The following is a 19,059-nucleotide window of genomic DNA, read 5'->3' on the forward strand; positions in this document are numbered from 1 at the left end:
CACATAGGGAAATCCCTTATACTTAGAATGACAAGCTACTTATGTATCAAAAAATAATAATAGATAAACCTCAATACACTACAGTACAGCTGTCAGTATAGAATAAAGAAAAACTGCCTATATATAAAAAAGAGTGCCTATATATATAATAAGAGAGGTTAAATCCACACCAGAATCATTATGCATAATGATACTCTGCACCCCCCCCCTTTTGCTTTGGTGTTTCAAGCTCTTTCAACAGTAGTGTATGATTCCCTTTGTGAGGTTTTGTCACTCCCCTTCATTGGTCCTCAGTGCATTATAGATGTCATAGAGGTAGAGTAACTGCGGTTGCGTTAAAAATTCTCCACTGTGACACCAAGCTGTAATTACAATTTACATGACAGGTGATTTTAAAGGTTTTATGGTATTTATGAAGTACACAGGAAATAAGAGTTAAAATATAAATATATATTTGTTTAAAGAAACATCAGATTTATGTAGAAATATTTAATTTAAAACATCTCAAAATGCACTGAGATAAGAGGCGGACTTCAAGGGATTCAAAATTAGCATATGACCCTACCTAGGTTTCTGTCGGGTTCCGCTCACCTGGAAACCATTTCCTTTCAACTTGTAACATACGTGCTAACCTGCAAACATTAAACGTTTACTTCTGGTATTGTTTGAGCAAGAGTAAAATTGCTAAATAGAATTGGGCCCTGATATACAGGCAGAGATAAAATAAGGAAGCGTTTGAGTATATAAAAAGTGTTGATAAGTAGGTCTGATCTTCCGGCAAGATCTGCCCCTTTGTAATGGATTTTGGTTTTAAAGAGACAAATTAGCTATTTCATATACAAAATTAAACCTAAGTAAGATATTACCAATAAATTTATACTCTGCAGCTGATATTGGAAAGACATTAAGAGTTAAACTATTTTATAGTACACTGTATTTTTAATAGCAAATATATTCTCCACCATAAATATGAATAGCAACCGATACACTATTTTGTCATATCTAAAACACTTGTTTAAAAAGCACTAATGGTGAAATGGACAAATGGAACCAAATCTTTGAACTAGCCCTGCCTTGCACCCTCAGAGAAAAATAAATACGTATTTTTAGCATTCATAGAATTTCAAAACTGTATTATACATTCTTAAGTCATCTGACGAAGTAGGACAAACCAAAACTAAGCACATTCTTTATGAACTATGATGCACTTGTGGCTATTACTCTACATATTTTACGTTATTATTAATGATTGTAGCCTACAGCTATTGACCACTCCTCTCTTTATCTCCTCCCCCTCTTCTCTGCTCTGTTTTTCCTACTATAAAAGCAGAATTAATAGAAGAGGATTTCAACTTCTCCTCACACTAAACTCATAGGACAACAGCTTTAAGAAGCTTATACTAGAAAACTGAAAATGAACACTATTTGTGTGATTATTCTAGCTGCTCTTCTGAACTTTGCAGGTAAGTCATCATTTTACTGAGATTTACATAAGTGGTGTTATGATAGACAATACATTTCCAAACCTAGTTCTTATTGGAAAACAACCAATAATTGTCTATTTAAAAAGATATTAGACATAGAAAGTAGCCTAAATTAAAATTGTAATTAAGGAAAATAAAACAACATTGTAGCATACAATAATTATTTATTTTGCCTACTGAAATTTGTGCGAAGGCGAGCAGACAACTTCTCGAGTTAAGAATCTTGTCCGCTCCCCTTGTAGTACATGGAGCCCAAAGCATGCAAAAAAACAACTTTCCAATATACTTACATTATCAAAATGTGCACATTATTTTTATATACTTTCTGAGGCTCCAGCTCCTACTGGGCACGTGCAAAAGTGCATGGTATATACATATATGCATTTTGTGATTGGCTGATTGCTGTCACATGATACATGGGGAGGGAACATTGAATTAACTTTGAAATTTGCCAGAAAATATTCTACTGTTCATTTCAAATTCAAAGTAAGTGCTATTACATTGTCTTTTTATTGTGTATTTATCAGTTATTATGTTGTTATTGTAGAAATTTGATTTACATAATCGAAAGTTGATAAGAACGAATATTCATACAAATTCTATTATCGAATGTTATTTACAGTTTTCGAATGTGACATTCGAATACGAATATTACCTTTATAAAACACAGTTGACAACTAGAAATACTTTTTTGAATTTGAATGCTACATTCAAATTCGAATGTGGCATTCAAATTCGAATGTGACATTTAAATTAGAATATTACATTTTTACAATTTCAAATTCAAATGTGACATTCAAATTCGAATATTACATTTATAAAACACAGTTGTAGACTAGAAATACTATTTCGAATTTGAATGTTACATTTAAATTCGAATCTAATATAAAATACATAGCTAAGCATTAATATTCAAACAAATATTTTCTAATGCTATTGAAAAATTCGAAAACAAAATTTTCGAAAATAGAATGTTAGAATGGTATATAAACATTTGAAATTTGATTAGAACGAACAAATGCATCAAAATTTGTTTTAAATTTCGAATTTTTAGAAACATTTGCCCATCCCTAGTCCTTTAACATTCTCTTAAGGAGAGAAGGCCTTCTTAAAATGACTGATCAACACACCTTTTGGTCAAGCAAGAATATTCTACCCTGTTGCAGACTTCACAAATATCACTTTTGTTAGATTTTATTATTTATTAATAAAATCACAGAATGTGACTAACACGATAACAATATATATATATATATATATATATATATATATATATATATATATATATATATATATATGCCATTGTTATCATTTGTTTTAGCTAGATACTGTATACATACCATTTTTATCATTTGCATCAGATATATACAGTATATATACAATTTTTATAATTTGCACAAATACCAATATAAGACGCACAACACTGCAATAATGTACCTATGCTAATGTAGAGATCCAGAAAGACATTCATACATCAGACTTTTCTGTTTCCTATATCTTCGACATATTTTATGACTAAAGGAAAACGTCTATTAGGGACAAAGTGGTGTCAAGTACCTCCATGGCTCAGAAACATACTGTATTCTAGTGAGAGAAATATAAGACAGGATTCAACGTGTTGGAGCCTAGCTAGTGATGAGATACATCTGTAACAGATTATAAAACGTTTTCAAGTTCACAGATAAGAGAAAGAGGACACTTACTAGGGGATATTAATGCCATATTTAAATGTTTTCTCTCGTTAATTAATCTGTGTTACTTACAGCTGCCAGTGAGTGCAACCCTACATGTTACAGTAATGAAAATTGTGTTGAAGCTGCCAATAAGACAGGATGCGTCTGCAACACCACTTTGTACAAGAACAAAGGTAAGATTTATTTATTCTTTTATTGCATTACATGCTCATTAAACTGATCTCTCTCATTTCTATGGTGATGTTTTGGTATTTTAAAAGCCTGAGATCCTTGGGTGTTACCACTCTTTCCTAAGGTGTATTACAACACAGCTGGTCTGTGTAGGTCCCAAGACTTTGGAATTGTCAACTGTAACCAGACAATGTGTATATATATATATATATATATATATATATATATATATATATATATATATATATATATACTATATACTATATATATATATATATATATATATATATATATATATATAGGGGGCACCCTAGATCAATATGATAAATATACCAATTTGTGTATGAGAGTGTAGTGGATAAAAGTGATAACACTATATTAATAACAAATAAATAAAATATTGCATAGGAAACAAGAAAGGATTAAAAAAATCTAAGTAAAGATAAGTATAAAGGTGAAAATAAAAATATAAAGTCCCGTATATCAAGCAGATGTAACAATATAAACAAGAACAAATACATAAAAATAGAAAATAAGTAAAAGTCCCGTATATCAGTGTATTTTGTAAACAAACAGATTGTTTAGATGAAATCCAGGTCCAGGCAGCTATCTGTGGGTGGATCAGGGCCAAGATCCAAGGATCAGTAATCTGCAGAAGAAAGGAAACAGAAGCGCCACATAGCCCAGTATTGTTTGTACTTGTGTGAGAACTGTACAAGAAATGTTACACTCACATTTGGATAAGCACCCCTCTTGGTGCAAATAGTGCAGGCTGGAATCAAACAGTCATCCAGGAGACTGGCCCCCGGTACAGCTCCTATAGCAGTGGAATGTATCTGGATACTGTGTCCCAAAATGATTTTTGCACCATATGAAATGGTGAAGGTAATAAATGGTATACTGACAGCAAGTGGTAAGTTGAAATAAACGTACTTTAATAAATAAAATAAAATCAGCAACGCATTTCTCAGCCAAACGGTGGCTGTTTCATCAGGCTTAATCTAATGATATTCCCCAAATGATAAAAATGAAGACCCATTCTTGATAAATCTGTGCAAGGTTTTGCTGTGCTGTGGCCCTCTTTAACCTTTACATTATTGGCATTTTGACACTTACCAAAATATGCTGTGCCCAAACCCCCATTCCCCAACAATTCTAGCACACTTTTGCCTCATGTATTTGTCATAATACAAGAAAAGGGATGCACTCCCACTACACTATCAAGGGTCATTCATTTGTACTGAAATAAGTAACTAAAGTTTGCCTAATGTATTTCTCATCATACAAGGCCAGGGATGTACTCCCACTAGACTATCAAGGGTAACTGATTTCTACTGAAATAAGTAACTAAAGTATTTGGCAATAATAGGAGTTGGAATGCATCTTACTATAGAACTACACCTTAAAGTAGTGCCACCCTAAAATTTTGGTGCCCTAGGCATAGGCCTAGGTCAAAATACACCATTGAAGGGTACAGGTCTGTGTAGCATCAGCAAACATCATACAGTCAAAATAGTGATTCCCTTGTATCTGCTGAATAGCAAACCCCAAGCTTATGGTTCAATAGATAGATAGATAGATAGATAGATAGATAGATAGATAGATAGATAGATGATAGATAAATAGATAGATACAAATGTATGAATCTGTCATTTTTATTGTGCAGACCATCTAATTAAAATCTTTCTCTTCAGCACTTTCAGACTTCATTCCCACATTGACCTGTACTGGTGGTATAATGGAGATCTCTCTCAGTCAGTGTCTCCTGGATTACTTTGGTCTAAATAGCAGCACCCTCCGTTTAACCAACACATCTAATGCATGCTACAACACCTACCCTAGTGTTATCAATAGTGGACGTGCACAAAGTCTTAGTGTCCAAGCTCAGACAGGATTGTGTGGGAACAGGGTGACGGTAAGTCATTTATTATGTGAATGAACTGTAAGCCTAAACTTAAAAGGGAGATGCTACTTAACATAAATTACTAATTATTCTTGATTTAACTGGTAGAAAAAGAATATTTAATTATATATAACTTGATTTTTCTTTATTTAAAAGTATGAATAACTCACCTGCAGTTACCATTCAGTTAATTTCCCTTCATTCATCTACATGGTGAAAAAAGCAAACAAACAGCTAATCATCATGATTATTGACAAAATCTTGTTGGGGTATTACTGTGAGCTCACACAATTCTACAGTAAACTTTCTGAAACTGAAAGAGCAAAATAAAGTGACTCCCTTGCTAGTCAGGGGACAAGCATCCATAATGGCTGCTTATAGAATATCTACAATGGAATGTGATTACTGAAAGTGTTTTGAAGTAACAAAATGCCAGCAGTGCTTTAGTATCAAAGTACAGTATTTATTGAAACTTACCAAAATATAAAAAAAAAAAATCAACAACTTTTTGGTCCTCAAGACTTTAATCATGATCACTAGAAACACATTTAAAGGGCTGCTATACCCAATTTTTTTTCTTTCATGATTCAGATAGAACATCCAATTTTAACCAACTTTCTAATTTACTCCTATTATTATTTTTTCTTCATTCTCTTTGTATCTTTATTTGAAAAGCAGGAAGGAGAGCTTAGCAGCCAGCCCATTTTAGGTTCATCACCTGGGTTCCGCTTGCTGATTGGTGGCTAAATGTACCCACCAATCAGCAAGCGTTATCCAGGGTGCTGAACCAAAAAGGGGTTAGCTCCTAAGCTTTCATTCCTGCTTTTTCAAATAAAGATACCAAGAAGGAAGAAAAATTGATAATAGGAGTACATTAGAAAGTTGCTTAAAGGACCAATAAATGGAGTAGAATTGCATAATTAACAAGTGCATAATAAAAAGAAAGGGCAATATCACCTACTCTGAATTTCAATTAAACAGTAGATTTTTTTCTGACAAATTTATATTTCTCCCATTTTCCCAGCCCCCTGTATCCCGTAACAGACATCAGACAATGAAAGACTAGTATACATATACCCCGTGAGCTTTTGCTCATGCTCAGTAGGAGCTTGTTCCCCAGAAAGTGTGAACATAAAAAGATTGTTCAAAATTTGAAAATTGAAGTAAATTGGAAAGTGTCTTAAAACTGCATGCTCCATCTGAATCATAAAAGTTTATTTTGACTCGAGTGTCCCTTTAAAATTGCATGCTCTATCTGAATCATAAAAGAAAAAAAAATGGGTTTAGTGTCCCTTAAAGGGGAAAACATTTTACAGTAACAACTTACCAAGTCAATTTAATCATGATTACGATGTCATTACCCGAAACGTTGTTGATCTCTTTGTTATCTTGTATGTTTCAAAAAATCTTTGTAGTTTTATGCTGAAGTGCTGCTCCTTTGGACTCTATTGTTGTATTTCGGGGTAAAGCACCATGCAGTGTGCTTTCATTAAGTTTTTTGGTGCTAGACATTTGATATAATTTTGAGTTAATAAATGTAACTTTTTTTAGGTAGGCATGTGTATGTGATTTTTTTTTTATATACAGGTGGCCCTCGTTTTACAACGGTTCAATTTACACCGTTTCAGAATAACAACCTTTTTTTCCAGTGATGTGACTGCTATTGAAAAGCATTGAGAAGCAGTGCATTTATTAAAATAGCCAGTAGGTGGAGCTGTCCGCTTGTTTTGCAGCAAAGCCAAGCAAGCTGAAATTTATCAGTTTAACCAGACCTGAGCTATCGAGCAGATTTCAAAGGAACAAGATCTTCCTGTCTATAAATCAGTCCAGATTGGAATGCATAGAAAGAACTGTTTACAGAAAAATGCAAGTCTGTGTTGTGTGATTATTTTATTAGGTTTATAATGCTGTTTAGCATTTCAAGTCTTCATTTCAAATCTTTAAAAATAATGTATTAGGGGTTACTTATGACAATTTTGAGAGGGGCCTGGAACCTATCTCCCTCACTTCCCATTGACTTACATTATAAACTGGGTTTCAATTTACAACGGTTTCAATTTACAACCATTCCTTCTGGAACCTAACCCCGGCGTAAACTGAGGGCTACCTGTATATATATTTTTTGCATATATGCTGCACCACTTTCGTGTAATTTTTAACATGTTCCTGGAATTGTTTTCTTCCCCAAAATGATATTTAGATTACAAATGTCATTTTGAGTAATGGCACTAAAATAAAAACAATGAATTTGTGTACAGTACATATTATGTGACAATGAAATACAGAAAAGTATGTATTTTGTCTTTTTTATGTCTTATATTCTAATTGACAAATATCCTCTCGTTTTGCAGATCGATTCAGTCAAAGTCAGTTATACAAACACCCTTCAGATTAATATTCAGAACAAGAGCCTTCTTACTGTAAATCCTGTCGAAATGAACTTTACTTGTTCTTATAACCTGACTATGCAGATCAGTCTCAATGTCACCCTGAAGCCCATTATAAGGTGAGACCAAAAGGGACTTTTTGGGTTATGTCATAATAGATGTAAGCCCTGTTCTGTACATTAGGTAAAAATAGAATAACTCTCCTTGTTAAACCCAAAAAGCAGATGGATTTTGACGAGATTCCCTCTGAACAGTATAAAATAAAAAAGTCACAACTATTTTTTTTATTTTATTTACCTTTTAAAGGGACAGTCTAGGCCAAAATAAACTTTTATGATTCAGATAGAGCATGTCATTTTAAACAATTTTCCAATTTACTTTTATCACCAATTTTGCTTTGTTCTCTTGGTATTCTTAGTTGAAAGCTTAACCTAGGAGGTTCATATGCTAATTTCTTAGACCTTGAAGCCCACCTCTTTCAGATTGCATTTTAACAGTTTTCACCACTAGAGGGTGTTAGTTCACGTATTTCATATAGATAACACTGTGCTCATGCACGAGAAGTTATCTGGGAGCAGGCACTGATTGGCTAGACTGCAAGTCTGTCAAAAGAACTGAAAAAGGGGCAGTTTGCAGAGGCTTAGATACAAGATAATCACAGAGGTTAAAAGTATATTATTATAACTGTGTTGGTTATGCAAAACTGGGAAATGGGTAATAAAGGGATTATCTATCTTTTAAATCAATAAAAATTCTGGTGTAGACTGTCCCTTTAACTGTGTTGGACAGTAAATTGAGTTACTTTTTCCTAAATAAATATTATGGTTAATTTATTTTTACATACTTGATCTGTTTTGTTTTTTTACAGTATCACCTACCTCACAGGACCTAATGGAGAAGGCTCATATCCCCTTACCTTTGCTGCTTACAAGAATCCAGACTACACCGTTCCATTTGAACAGGCTGATACTGTGGTTGTGGGAACTTACATTTACCTGGGCTTATTCATTACTGGAGCAGATGGAGATACGTTTGCATTAAGGACTGTGCAGTGCTGGGCTACTCCCACCAATAACCGCAATGATCCAAATGCTGTAGTATTAGTTAAAGACGGGTACGTTTTTTCGCTTGCTCCTGCCACTTATGTAATTATGTAATGACAGATCTAAATTAATCAAATTATCAAAAAAAGGCATAGGGCCCTTGCAATTAATGTATTGCTGTCACCAAAAGATTTCAGGATTTCTATTTCTAGGCTATATCAGTTGTATGATTGGTGCTTCTTTTAGTAATCCTGCAATATACTGGTAAAATATGAAAATACACAATGCAAACCATTTTATTTGGGATGTACCTTATACATTCCATGTCTTTTCCAAAATTATAGTAATTAAAGTGACAGTAAAGACAAAATTAAACTTTCATGATTCAGATAGAGCATGCAATTTTAAAGAACTATCACATTTGCTTTGTTCTCTTGGTATCTTTTATTAAAGAGTAAAACTAGGTAGACTCGTAAGAGCTCAGGAGTGTGCAAGTGTAATTAGTACCCTAAGGCAACAGTGTTTCACAACATTATTTGTAGCTTTATTATACAGTGTTGCAAAACACTGCTGCCATAGAGAACTAAAGACACTTATGAGCCTACCTAGTTTTACTTTTCAATAAGAGATACCAAGAAAACGAAGCAAATTTGTTAACGGAAGTAAATTGGAAAGTTATTTAACATTAAATGCTCTATCCAAATCATGAAAGTTTAATTTTGACTTTACTGTCCCTTTAAAGTATAATTTTTTTAAATATATTTTCAGTAACTTCAAAGAAATGTAAAGTTTACAGTAATTATGAAACACATATTTGCAATGTATGAGTTAGGTACAAAACTATATCAATTTCATAAATGTAAATGTAACTAACTGTTTTTTCTCTTCACAGATGTGCAGTTAATGAGGATGTTGAAACTTTGGTAGAAAAGAACGGAGAGTCTCTAGAAAGCAGAATTAGGATCAGCTCATTTCAGTTTCGGGATCAAAATGAAGTGTACGTGTTCTGCAATACTCGGTTGTGTGAAAAATCTGAAGGCTGCACTGGGGTAAGTGAAAGGATTTAATGCAACAGTCATATGTCCACAGAACTTTTTAATAAAAAATATTGATTAAAATCACAGCAACGTTTCAGGATTTCCTCCCTTTTTGAGCATGAAAAAAGGGAAGAAATCCGGAAACGTTACTGTGTGTTTAATTAATATTTAATAAAGTAAAAAATATTTTTATAAAAAAAGTGCTGCTGAACTATGTGAGGAGAATTAAACATAATCCTTTGTCTACAACGGCACTTTTATATTTTTGAGAATCGGCTGTTCTCATACTGAGCTTGAAAGGATTTAAAGGATCACTCAATGCAGTAGAATTGCATAATTAATAAGCGCATAATAAAAAGACAATAACTTAACACCTACTCTGAATTTCAAATAAGTAGTAGATATTTTTCTGACAAATTTATTTGTCTCATTTTTTGCCCTCTCTGTGTCATGTGACAGACATCAGCCAACCACAGACTAGTATACATATCTCCCTATATTTATCGTTCCTTCCCCCGCCCCCTTCCAGTTCTGGGTTTCCACTTTCTGTGACATAGAGAGCAGTCCCACCCGCTCTCTATGTAGGCATCCAAGTCTTCAGTCAGGCTTGGATTTAACTAGCACATGCGCTATTGATCAACGGGGAGCATTGGCTCCACTTGTGGGTGCCTATCGGCCTGTTTTTCAATAGGTTTTCACCAAAATTTTCATAACAAAAATAATAATAATAATAATACGGGGCCAGGCAGATTAACGGACACTAGGATTTACACTGAACATTGGTCATAACGTTATTATTAGGAAGAAAAACAACTAACGATGAATGAAGGTCCTATTTATTTACAGTATTTATAATGCTTTATTATATGCTGTTTTTCAGATAGCTCAAGATTACAATCTCTTTAACCCTTTCTACCTTGTTTAACTGCTGCATGACAGAAAGATTTTGAGTTTTGTGTCCCTTTAACTAATTTTGTAGGCCTTATAATGTTAGCAAACTATTTTACATTCCAAAGAATGCAATGCAATGATAGTATTAAGATAACCCAGAACTCATTTTATGCTTCCAAAGAAGGCAATACAATGATAGTATTAAAGGGACAGTATACTATAAAATTGTTTTTCCCTTAATGTGTTTCCAATTACTTTTTTACCAGCTGCAGAGTATAAAATGTATGAAATTTGCTTTTTTTAAGGTTTATTTGTGTATATGAATTAGCTGATTTTGTGTTTTGAAGTCACAACCTAATAAAATGGGTTGAGCTTGTAGGTATAATCAGATCTCATTGCTTTATCACATTGTGTACATATACCTGCTTCTTTATCTTATAGCTGTCCATAAACCAATCACCAATACTAGGAGAGAACAATGGAAAATTAACATTTTATTATCTTATCTCTTCTATAACCCACTGCGAGTGTAATTTCTTCTGCAGGCTGTGTTAACACAGCTTTTCCTCGAGGCCAAAAACTTTCAGGATGGGTGGATATACCACAGGCTAAATAAACTAATTCAAATGCCAATATAAGGGTAATGGAAATACTTGTAAACAATTTAATACACTCCAGCATGTAAAGTGGATCATTGGGAACAAATTAAAGGGGAGAACATTTTTGAGTAAACTGTCCCTTTAAGATAACCCAGAACTCATTTTATGCTTTCCAAGAAGAATTGAGATAACGTTCCAGAGTTTTTAAGACTTATGCAGAAATCATAGTATATTTCTCAATATTAAAAAATAAAGCTCAGATCATAACAACTGATCTTTATTGATAAAGAATGAACCTATTGAATGGTGTATAAAAAATAAACAGACATCCATCCATGTTATTGATTAAGACATTAGAAACTGCTTAATATGTTCTGCCTACCTGAAAGTGGTGGTAAATTAAAAATAAACTACAATCCTATTCTTAATCTCTATTAGTTTTTTATACCTTCATTCATAATTTTTTTTTCACATGCGCTAAAGTACTTAAAGGGACACTGTAGCCAAAAAAAATATTTTGTGATTCAGATAGAGCATGCAATTTTAAGCAACTTTCTAATTTACTCCTATTATCAAATTGTCTTCATTTTCTTGTTATGTTTATTTGAAAAGCAAGAATGTAAGTTTAGGTGAACAACCTGGGTTGTCCTTGCTGATTGGACAGCACCTTAAAACAAGTGCTGTCCATGGTTCTGAACCCACAATTTGCTGGCTCCTTAGCTGAGATGCCTTCTTTTCAAATAAAGATTGCAAGAGAATTAAGAAAAATTGATAATAGAAGTAAATTAGAAAGTTGCTTACAATTACATGCTCTATCTGAATCATGAAAGAAATTTTTTGGCTACAGTGTCCCTTTAATCTCCGTTATTATTATATTTCTATAGCCCATTTCGGCTGCCCACAGCAAAACTATGTTGTTGGTTTTTTTTTTTTTTTGAGGTGATATTTTATCCTCTAAACCAATAAGTAAGCCATGTGGCAATTTTCTTTCTTTTTTTTTTTTTTTTGTGCCGTATGGTTAGATTACCTATTGGTTTAAAGGTAAAAAAAGGTCACATCAATAAAAAAACATAGGTTTGCTGTGGACGACCGGAATGGGATAGAAATATAATAATAACAGAGCTAAAGTATTGCTTTAGTGCATCTGAAAATAAAAACGATGAATGAAGGTATAAAAAATAATATAGACTAAGAATAGGATTGTAGTTTATTTTTAATTTACCGTCACTTTAAATTAAAAAAATATAGATGTCTATAAATGCAGTTAGTTAAATGTTCAGCAGAGCTTGAAGTAGGGTTAACCAATAAAGTAGGAAGGCATCTTCCACTCTCCTGGATCCTCATTTGGATTAGTCCACTGGATAATGGACTAGTACCTACTTTTTGATCCTTTTGTCCCCATACTGATCTCTAAAAACGAGATTTTAACATAGGAAAAAAAAAGGGGTGATTTGAACCTTTCTAGTCTCACTGGTGGAGTTCCAAAGCAGCCCCCTGGTATAGAAATAGAATATTTGATAAGAGAAACCTTAGTGTTTTTTCAAGATTTTTAAGCATTTCTTTTATTATTATTATTATACTTTATTTATAAAGCGCAAACGTATTCCACAGCGCTGTCCATACAATTGATATAAATAAAACAACAAATACTTTCCTTTAGTCAGGATCACTCTCTTTCTCTAATATGAGCATATTCACTAGATGTATACTATATATCTTCATTCCTAATGAGAAGAAAGTTCACTTTTCTACAACATTTTTTATTTACATAGTAGCTTGATTATAAGGTATTACCACTAGTATGCCTCTATTTCTGTCTTTTATCTCTGCATTTTTACTAATTGAAATGTTTAATAGCTGCTTTTTCATATGCACAATAGAAAAAGTTTTATTATAATGTATCTTTATTATCTGTTGCAGCAAAGCTCCATCAATAACATTACCTAAAATATTATTGTGTAATTTCAATGAGGAGATAAGTGATGTCTGTTCTTTATTATAGTGTTTATCTGGTAAAGCATCTAAGGATGGCTCTGGGCAAGTGTCAATATCACTGAAATTAGATGGTAAGTCAGTGCCCTGATTGATCACTTTAATATGTAGCTAAAGTTTGAAAAGATACTGTAGCATATATATAGGATACAACGTTACTTTGGCAACAATTACACTAAAACCATTGGTGAATCTAGATGCTACAGTATATGGGTACTCCTGTGCACTCCTAATTATTTTTGCTGCACAACTAATTCTCAGACATGTAAAAAAAATATATATACATTTGAAAGACAGCGCCTTGTTTACATGATTTTTTGGTATAGTGGGACAATGAGAGAGATTCTCAACCCATTTACGCCGTTACAATGTTCCTTGCCTTCCTAGCCACGCTGGGCTTTAACACAGTTAGAACAGCATGTAACTTCCTACTATATATGGCATCCTGCAGCTTCCCCCTTTGACGTAGGCAAGTATAAGCCTGGGGAGCGTGCCTAGCAGTGCAGGCAGTCCCCCGTGATCTGATTCCAATCTTGAAATTACCCAATCGTCATTTTTACTAATAGTGTTTACAGCTGAACTTTGTTCCGATGTGAACACTATAGCACCACCATGAAGGGGTTGAAGGCAAAAGGAGAGATAAATAAATAAAACAGAAAAAAAGAAGAAAATTATAACAGAAAATAACATGTCACCAATACCTTCTACCCATGATATTTAGCTTTATGCCAACTTGTTAGCTCCCTCATTTTCTAATGTCTAGAATCCCTTCTGACTATATAAGAGCTGCCAACTTATCTATATCTTTGTCAACGTTTTGGAGCCCACTGTCACTACTTGAAAAGTCCTGTTTTCTAAAGTTATGCTCCTGATCTGTCTACTCCCTGCCCAACTCCACCCACTCCCACACAACTCTTCTCCCAACAGGACATGACCACACCCCAGTTTGCCACAACTCCAACCCCAGACCTTGGTGAATAAGCCACTAGCCTTCCCATCCCATATAGTCTATGGGAAATATTAGATGGATTGCTATAACTTGTACAGTTATTAGGGAAAACTGTGCAAAATTTGCCATATTCCAGGCTATATTTTTAGTAGAATCGATGAGGGATTATTGTACCTATGGGATCTCATTTAACACTGTGTAGTTTTCAATTATACGTTATTTATTGATGTGCCACCAATAATTCAAACACCCTAGACGTACTCATTTGAGGTGATTGACAAGTTGCTGTAAGAACAGGGGGTGGCACTGCACAATGATTTCCTTGTGATGATTGATTATGTTGATGATTGATTCTGCCTAGTTTATCACTGTTATTTTTTCTTAAAATTGTTTAGTGCTCATATATTGTATAAGTTATTCTTATACATTGTGTGTAATATTATGCTTGACTTTGCTTCCTCATTCTACATTTTATTATATTCTAAAAAATTTATAAAATTTGAATGTCTCTTTATATTTGCTGATAAATGGGGATTTACTTCATAATTCCTATTTAATTTGTGTCTATCTTCAATCTTATTATCTTAATCCTGAATTTCTGTTTATAATTATTAATTACATTTTGATGTCTCTTTTTTTAGATTATGGTTTTAACAGTGCCGGATCCCATAAAGGTATGTTCCCCCCCCCCCCCCCCCCGGCACACAGCCTTATTATATCACTCTCAAATTTGACTTGTAAGATCAGAATGGATAAACATAATTTAATGTACACAGGCTGTTTTATTCAGAAAATGAATGTTCTTATTGTGTAATTAATGATTATTTTACTCAACAAAGATCACTCAAATATGGTCACTATGTCTGTATACAATGTTATCTCTTAGTCACTGAAATACACTTTGGGTTTAATTTATCAAGCTTTAGCTAATTTGGATCCCTTTCATGGCAGGCTTACCGCATGTCAAGAAGTGGTGGTCATTTAAGTGCACCTTCTTAACTTCTCCGCCACCTCAGAGGTGGCGAATTCAAACACCCTAGACGTACTCATTTGAGGTGATTGACAAGTTGCTGTAAGAACAGGGGGTGGCACTGCACAATGATTTCCTTGTGATGATTGATTATGTTGATGATTGATTCTGCCTAGTTTATCACTGTTATTTTTTCTTAAAATTGTTTAGTGCAGGATTCACAATTCACCCTAACTGACCACAGCACAGAAAATAAGATTAACATACCCAAGAGCTTTATTGCTTATAAAATATTTTGTTGTTTTGTGTGCAGATACTTTGTGATCCTGTGCTTAACTGCTCATATATAAAGTCCAAAAGACTTGAATGTCCCTTTAATTAATCTATCAGACTTTGTTTGTATTCAATCATATCACTTCCTCAATATGTTAGTCCTAATATGTTTTGACCAACAAAAGCAATAATTATCAGAAAAAACATTATTTATAAAGTTTCCTAATTTGTCTTTTATCTTCCTTTGTAGTTGGATTCTTGACTTTGCTTGGCTGCTTTTTGATCCTACTTATATCTAGTAGACTCTTCTGAGGTGAACTGATGCACTGTATGATGAGCTGTGTATTAACAAGCATTGACTACTGCCAAACAATATTCTGGACCACATATAATCTCTTCATCTGAGATGGTTATTATCAAGGAGCAAAAAAAATATATATATTCACTTCTCCTCATCAAGTCTTTAAACAAGACTGGGGATATTTTTTCTTCATGAGAATTGAAGCTATATTTGGGACAATAGACGTTTCTTTACTCACTGAAGACAAAAAACTCTTGAACATGTTCTTCAACAATTATTAATGTGCCTATCTGTAAGAAAAGACATTTGGATTGTTATGTTTGTTTAAACTTAATTCTATAAAGAAATATTTTTGTTAAATTCCATGGACATTCTGATATTAAATGCCAAAATTATGGAAACTTGCCAGCAACTGCAAAATCAAAAACTTGAATAGCTTTCCAGTATTGATGACTCTGGCCTATAACTACCAGCTTATACCCACTCTGGGATCAGAAGACAAGGCTTGTTGCAGACTAGTTGGGCATATTATACCTACTGATAGTTTATCAATGTAACAATGGACACCAGGAGAGTTTATAACAATTCTGTCTCTTGTAATGGACTTTTTGTTTCAGAGCAGATGAGGCCATAAATGCACAACAACCGGGTTCAAAGAGGCTGATTCTGCGTTTTCCCTTACCTTTATCCTTAACTATACTTTATGTTACAAATGTATGTAGGGTGTTATCCTTACATTCTCTCCCTCTCCTATACTTTCCCTCTGTCTTTCTCCTTCCCCCAACCAAATCTATCAACTAAATCTTTTTTGTTGTTGTAAATAATTCTTTAAGATAAAATAAATTATTTGTTTCAACTAGCAGCATCTAGATTTAACAAGTTCCTGTCACCAGTGAGAAAACTGAGACTAAAAGACAGCAGGTTCATAATTTTTTAAATTTTATCCAAAATGCTTCTAAATATTATACAGTGATATACACAAGCTAAAGAAATAGAGGGTCCAGCTTCAGTGACAGCTTACAAATGATGCTTTATAGCTTTATAGCTTGAAGAATGTTGGTCACATAAACTTAAAAGAAATGTCAGTTCTAAGAAATCGATTAAAAAGACCACTGCTTCTTGCATTCGGCAATGCACACATGGCAAATTGTGCAATTATAACTGCGGGCAGAGTATTGCTGCATACTAGCCAGGATCGTGGGCGGACAGGAGCTAAGATGTCCGGCCCTGTTTGTCAAGCCCTTCTTAAATGGATTCCTATAGCTTTGTTTGGTTAAATTATATCAATCTCAGAATACTCATTATTATCTATACAATTTAAGAGAGATCAAGAAACGGGAATCAAGTACAGAGTCTAAAAGCCAAAGTCATTCCTATGTCAGGAGCATATCCTTTAATAGGCCAATATGGACCATGCCTAGAGCATCAGTTTAGAGTTGGATCGCAACTTCAGAGCTGTGGTTAACTGTTATCCGAGACAACAAAGTGTCACAAAACATAAAAAATACTTTGCACTCATAATAACACTGTCTAATAAAAAATGATTAAAAATTATTGCATAAAAAAGTTATAAGTGCTCAAAGATATGAAGTTTCAGGAGAAAAAAAAAGGCTGCAAAGGGCTTTAACATAGAGATTCATACATATACGTGTCTACAAGAAAGTAGAGTATGCAGTAATATAGCTCCACTTTTTGGTTGCACCATAGCACATACTGTTATTACAGCACTCTAGAAACAACAGAGTTGGGGGGCTCAGCAGTAAGTGTAGCCAGAGGACAAAGAAGAGAGTGTAGGAAAGACAGGGAGTGAGAAGATTGTATCATAGCATTTTGTAATTGGGCAGGAGGAGGTCATTCAGTGCTGTTTATAAAGGGCAAGAAGATTGTTGTGTGCATAATTTAGACAAGAAGAGGTCTGCCACTGCAATATACATGTGTAGGGGCAGGAAGAACTTTGTCATGTATGCATATAAAAAGAATGTGTCAGTTGCCAAAATGGGCCGGTCACTGCTTAACTTAATACAGGAATTAGGACTAGTCTGTGAAAGTGTTTGATAGTTTATTTCTGTGCACCAGGTAAGGGTTTATTGATGATTTTTTATGTACTAGATTTGATGAATATCTTGAAAATATTGCTAGCCACCGTACACGTGTCATGCCATAAGAGTTATTGAACTCAAAGCGCAATTCTCTAAAATTGATTAATGAAAAGAAAACAACATCAATATATATTTCCATTATTTAATTTCATGAACCAGCTAGATAGCTAATATATGGTAAATTCAATTTTGATTTTAATGTCCCTTTAAAGGGCCATTATACACTAATTTTTTATTTGCATAAATGTTTTGTAGATGATCTATTTATAAAGCCTATAAAGTTTTTTTTTTTTTTAAATTTATAATTTTGCTTATTTTTAAATAACATTGCTCTGATTTTCAGACTCCTAACCAAGCCCCAAAGTTTTATTTGAATACTGTCAGCTTCCTTCTCCAGCTTGCTCCTGTTTGTGTAAAGGGTCTTTTCATATGCAAAAGAAGGGGGAGGGGGGAGTGTCTTATTTGCCACTTGCAGTGGGCTTTCCAACTCCCTTTTCAACAGAGCTAAACTGAAAGCTTCCAAGTAAGTTTTTAAACCATTTTATATTGGATTTTTATATCAGTATCTGTGCATCTTATTCTTTATAGTAGTGTATATTACATGCAGTTATATGAAAATGAGTGTATACTGTCCCTTTAATCTCTACATGATGCAAATATACAGAGTTAACATGGGATTATAACAATATATGTGAAATATTAAGAAATTGTTTTTGAAACTAGGATACTCCCAAAAAAATTAAAATGATGCATATAATAAAGCTAGATATCAATATATATATAATATATATATATATATATATATATATATATATATATATATATATATATATATATGTATATATATATATATATATATATATATATATATATATATATATATATATATATATATATATATATATATGTATATATATATATATATATATATATATATATATATATATATATATATATACAGTCATGGCCAAATATATTGGCATTTCTGCATTTCTGTCAGATAAAGCACCATTTCGCCCAGAAAATTGTTGCAATTACAAATGTTTAGGCATTCTCATGTTTATTTTGTTTGTATTGGTATGACACAAAAAAGTGGAGAGAAAAAAGCCAAATCTGACACATTCCATGCAAAACTCCAAAAATGGACTGAACAACATTATTTGCATTCCAAGTTTGTGATGCTCTTGTAATTTGTAAGTAAACTCACCTGTATCAATTAACAGGTGCTGACAATATAGAAATCAGACCGACAACCAGTTAAAATGG

At 33.3% G+C, this 19,059-nt stretch overlaps 1 protein-coding gene across 1 annotated transcript; it reads left to right on the forward strand.

Annotated features, from left to right (window-relative positions):
• The first annotated feature begins 1,311 nt into the window (after positions 1–1,311).
• On the forward strand, positions 1,312–16,553 carry LOC128653566 (pancreatic secretory granule membrane major glycoprotein GP2-like). Its single transcript, XM_053706947.1, has 9 exons — positions 1,312–1,463; positions 3,250–3,351; positions 5,044–5,264; positions 7,604–7,758; positions 8,508–8,753; positions 9,575–9,731; positions 13,212–13,275; positions 14,792–14,824; positions 15,644–16,553. Exons 1-9 carry the CDS (start codon positions 1,415–1,417, stop codon positions 15,703–15,705), a joined length of 1,089 nt encoding a protein of 362 aa, XP_053562922.1. The 5' UTR covers positions 1,312–1,414; the 3' UTR covers positions 15,706–16,553.
• Positions 16,554–19,059: the final 2,506 nt, after the last annotated feature.

This window comes from Bombina bombina, chromosome 3, assembly GCF_027579735.1.
Source record: "Bombina bombina isolate aBomBom1 chromosome 3, aBomBom1.pri, whole genome shotgun sequence".
NCBI classification, from domain to species: Eukaryota; Metazoa; Chordata; class Amphibia; order Anura; family Bombinatoridae; genus Bombina; species Bombina bombina.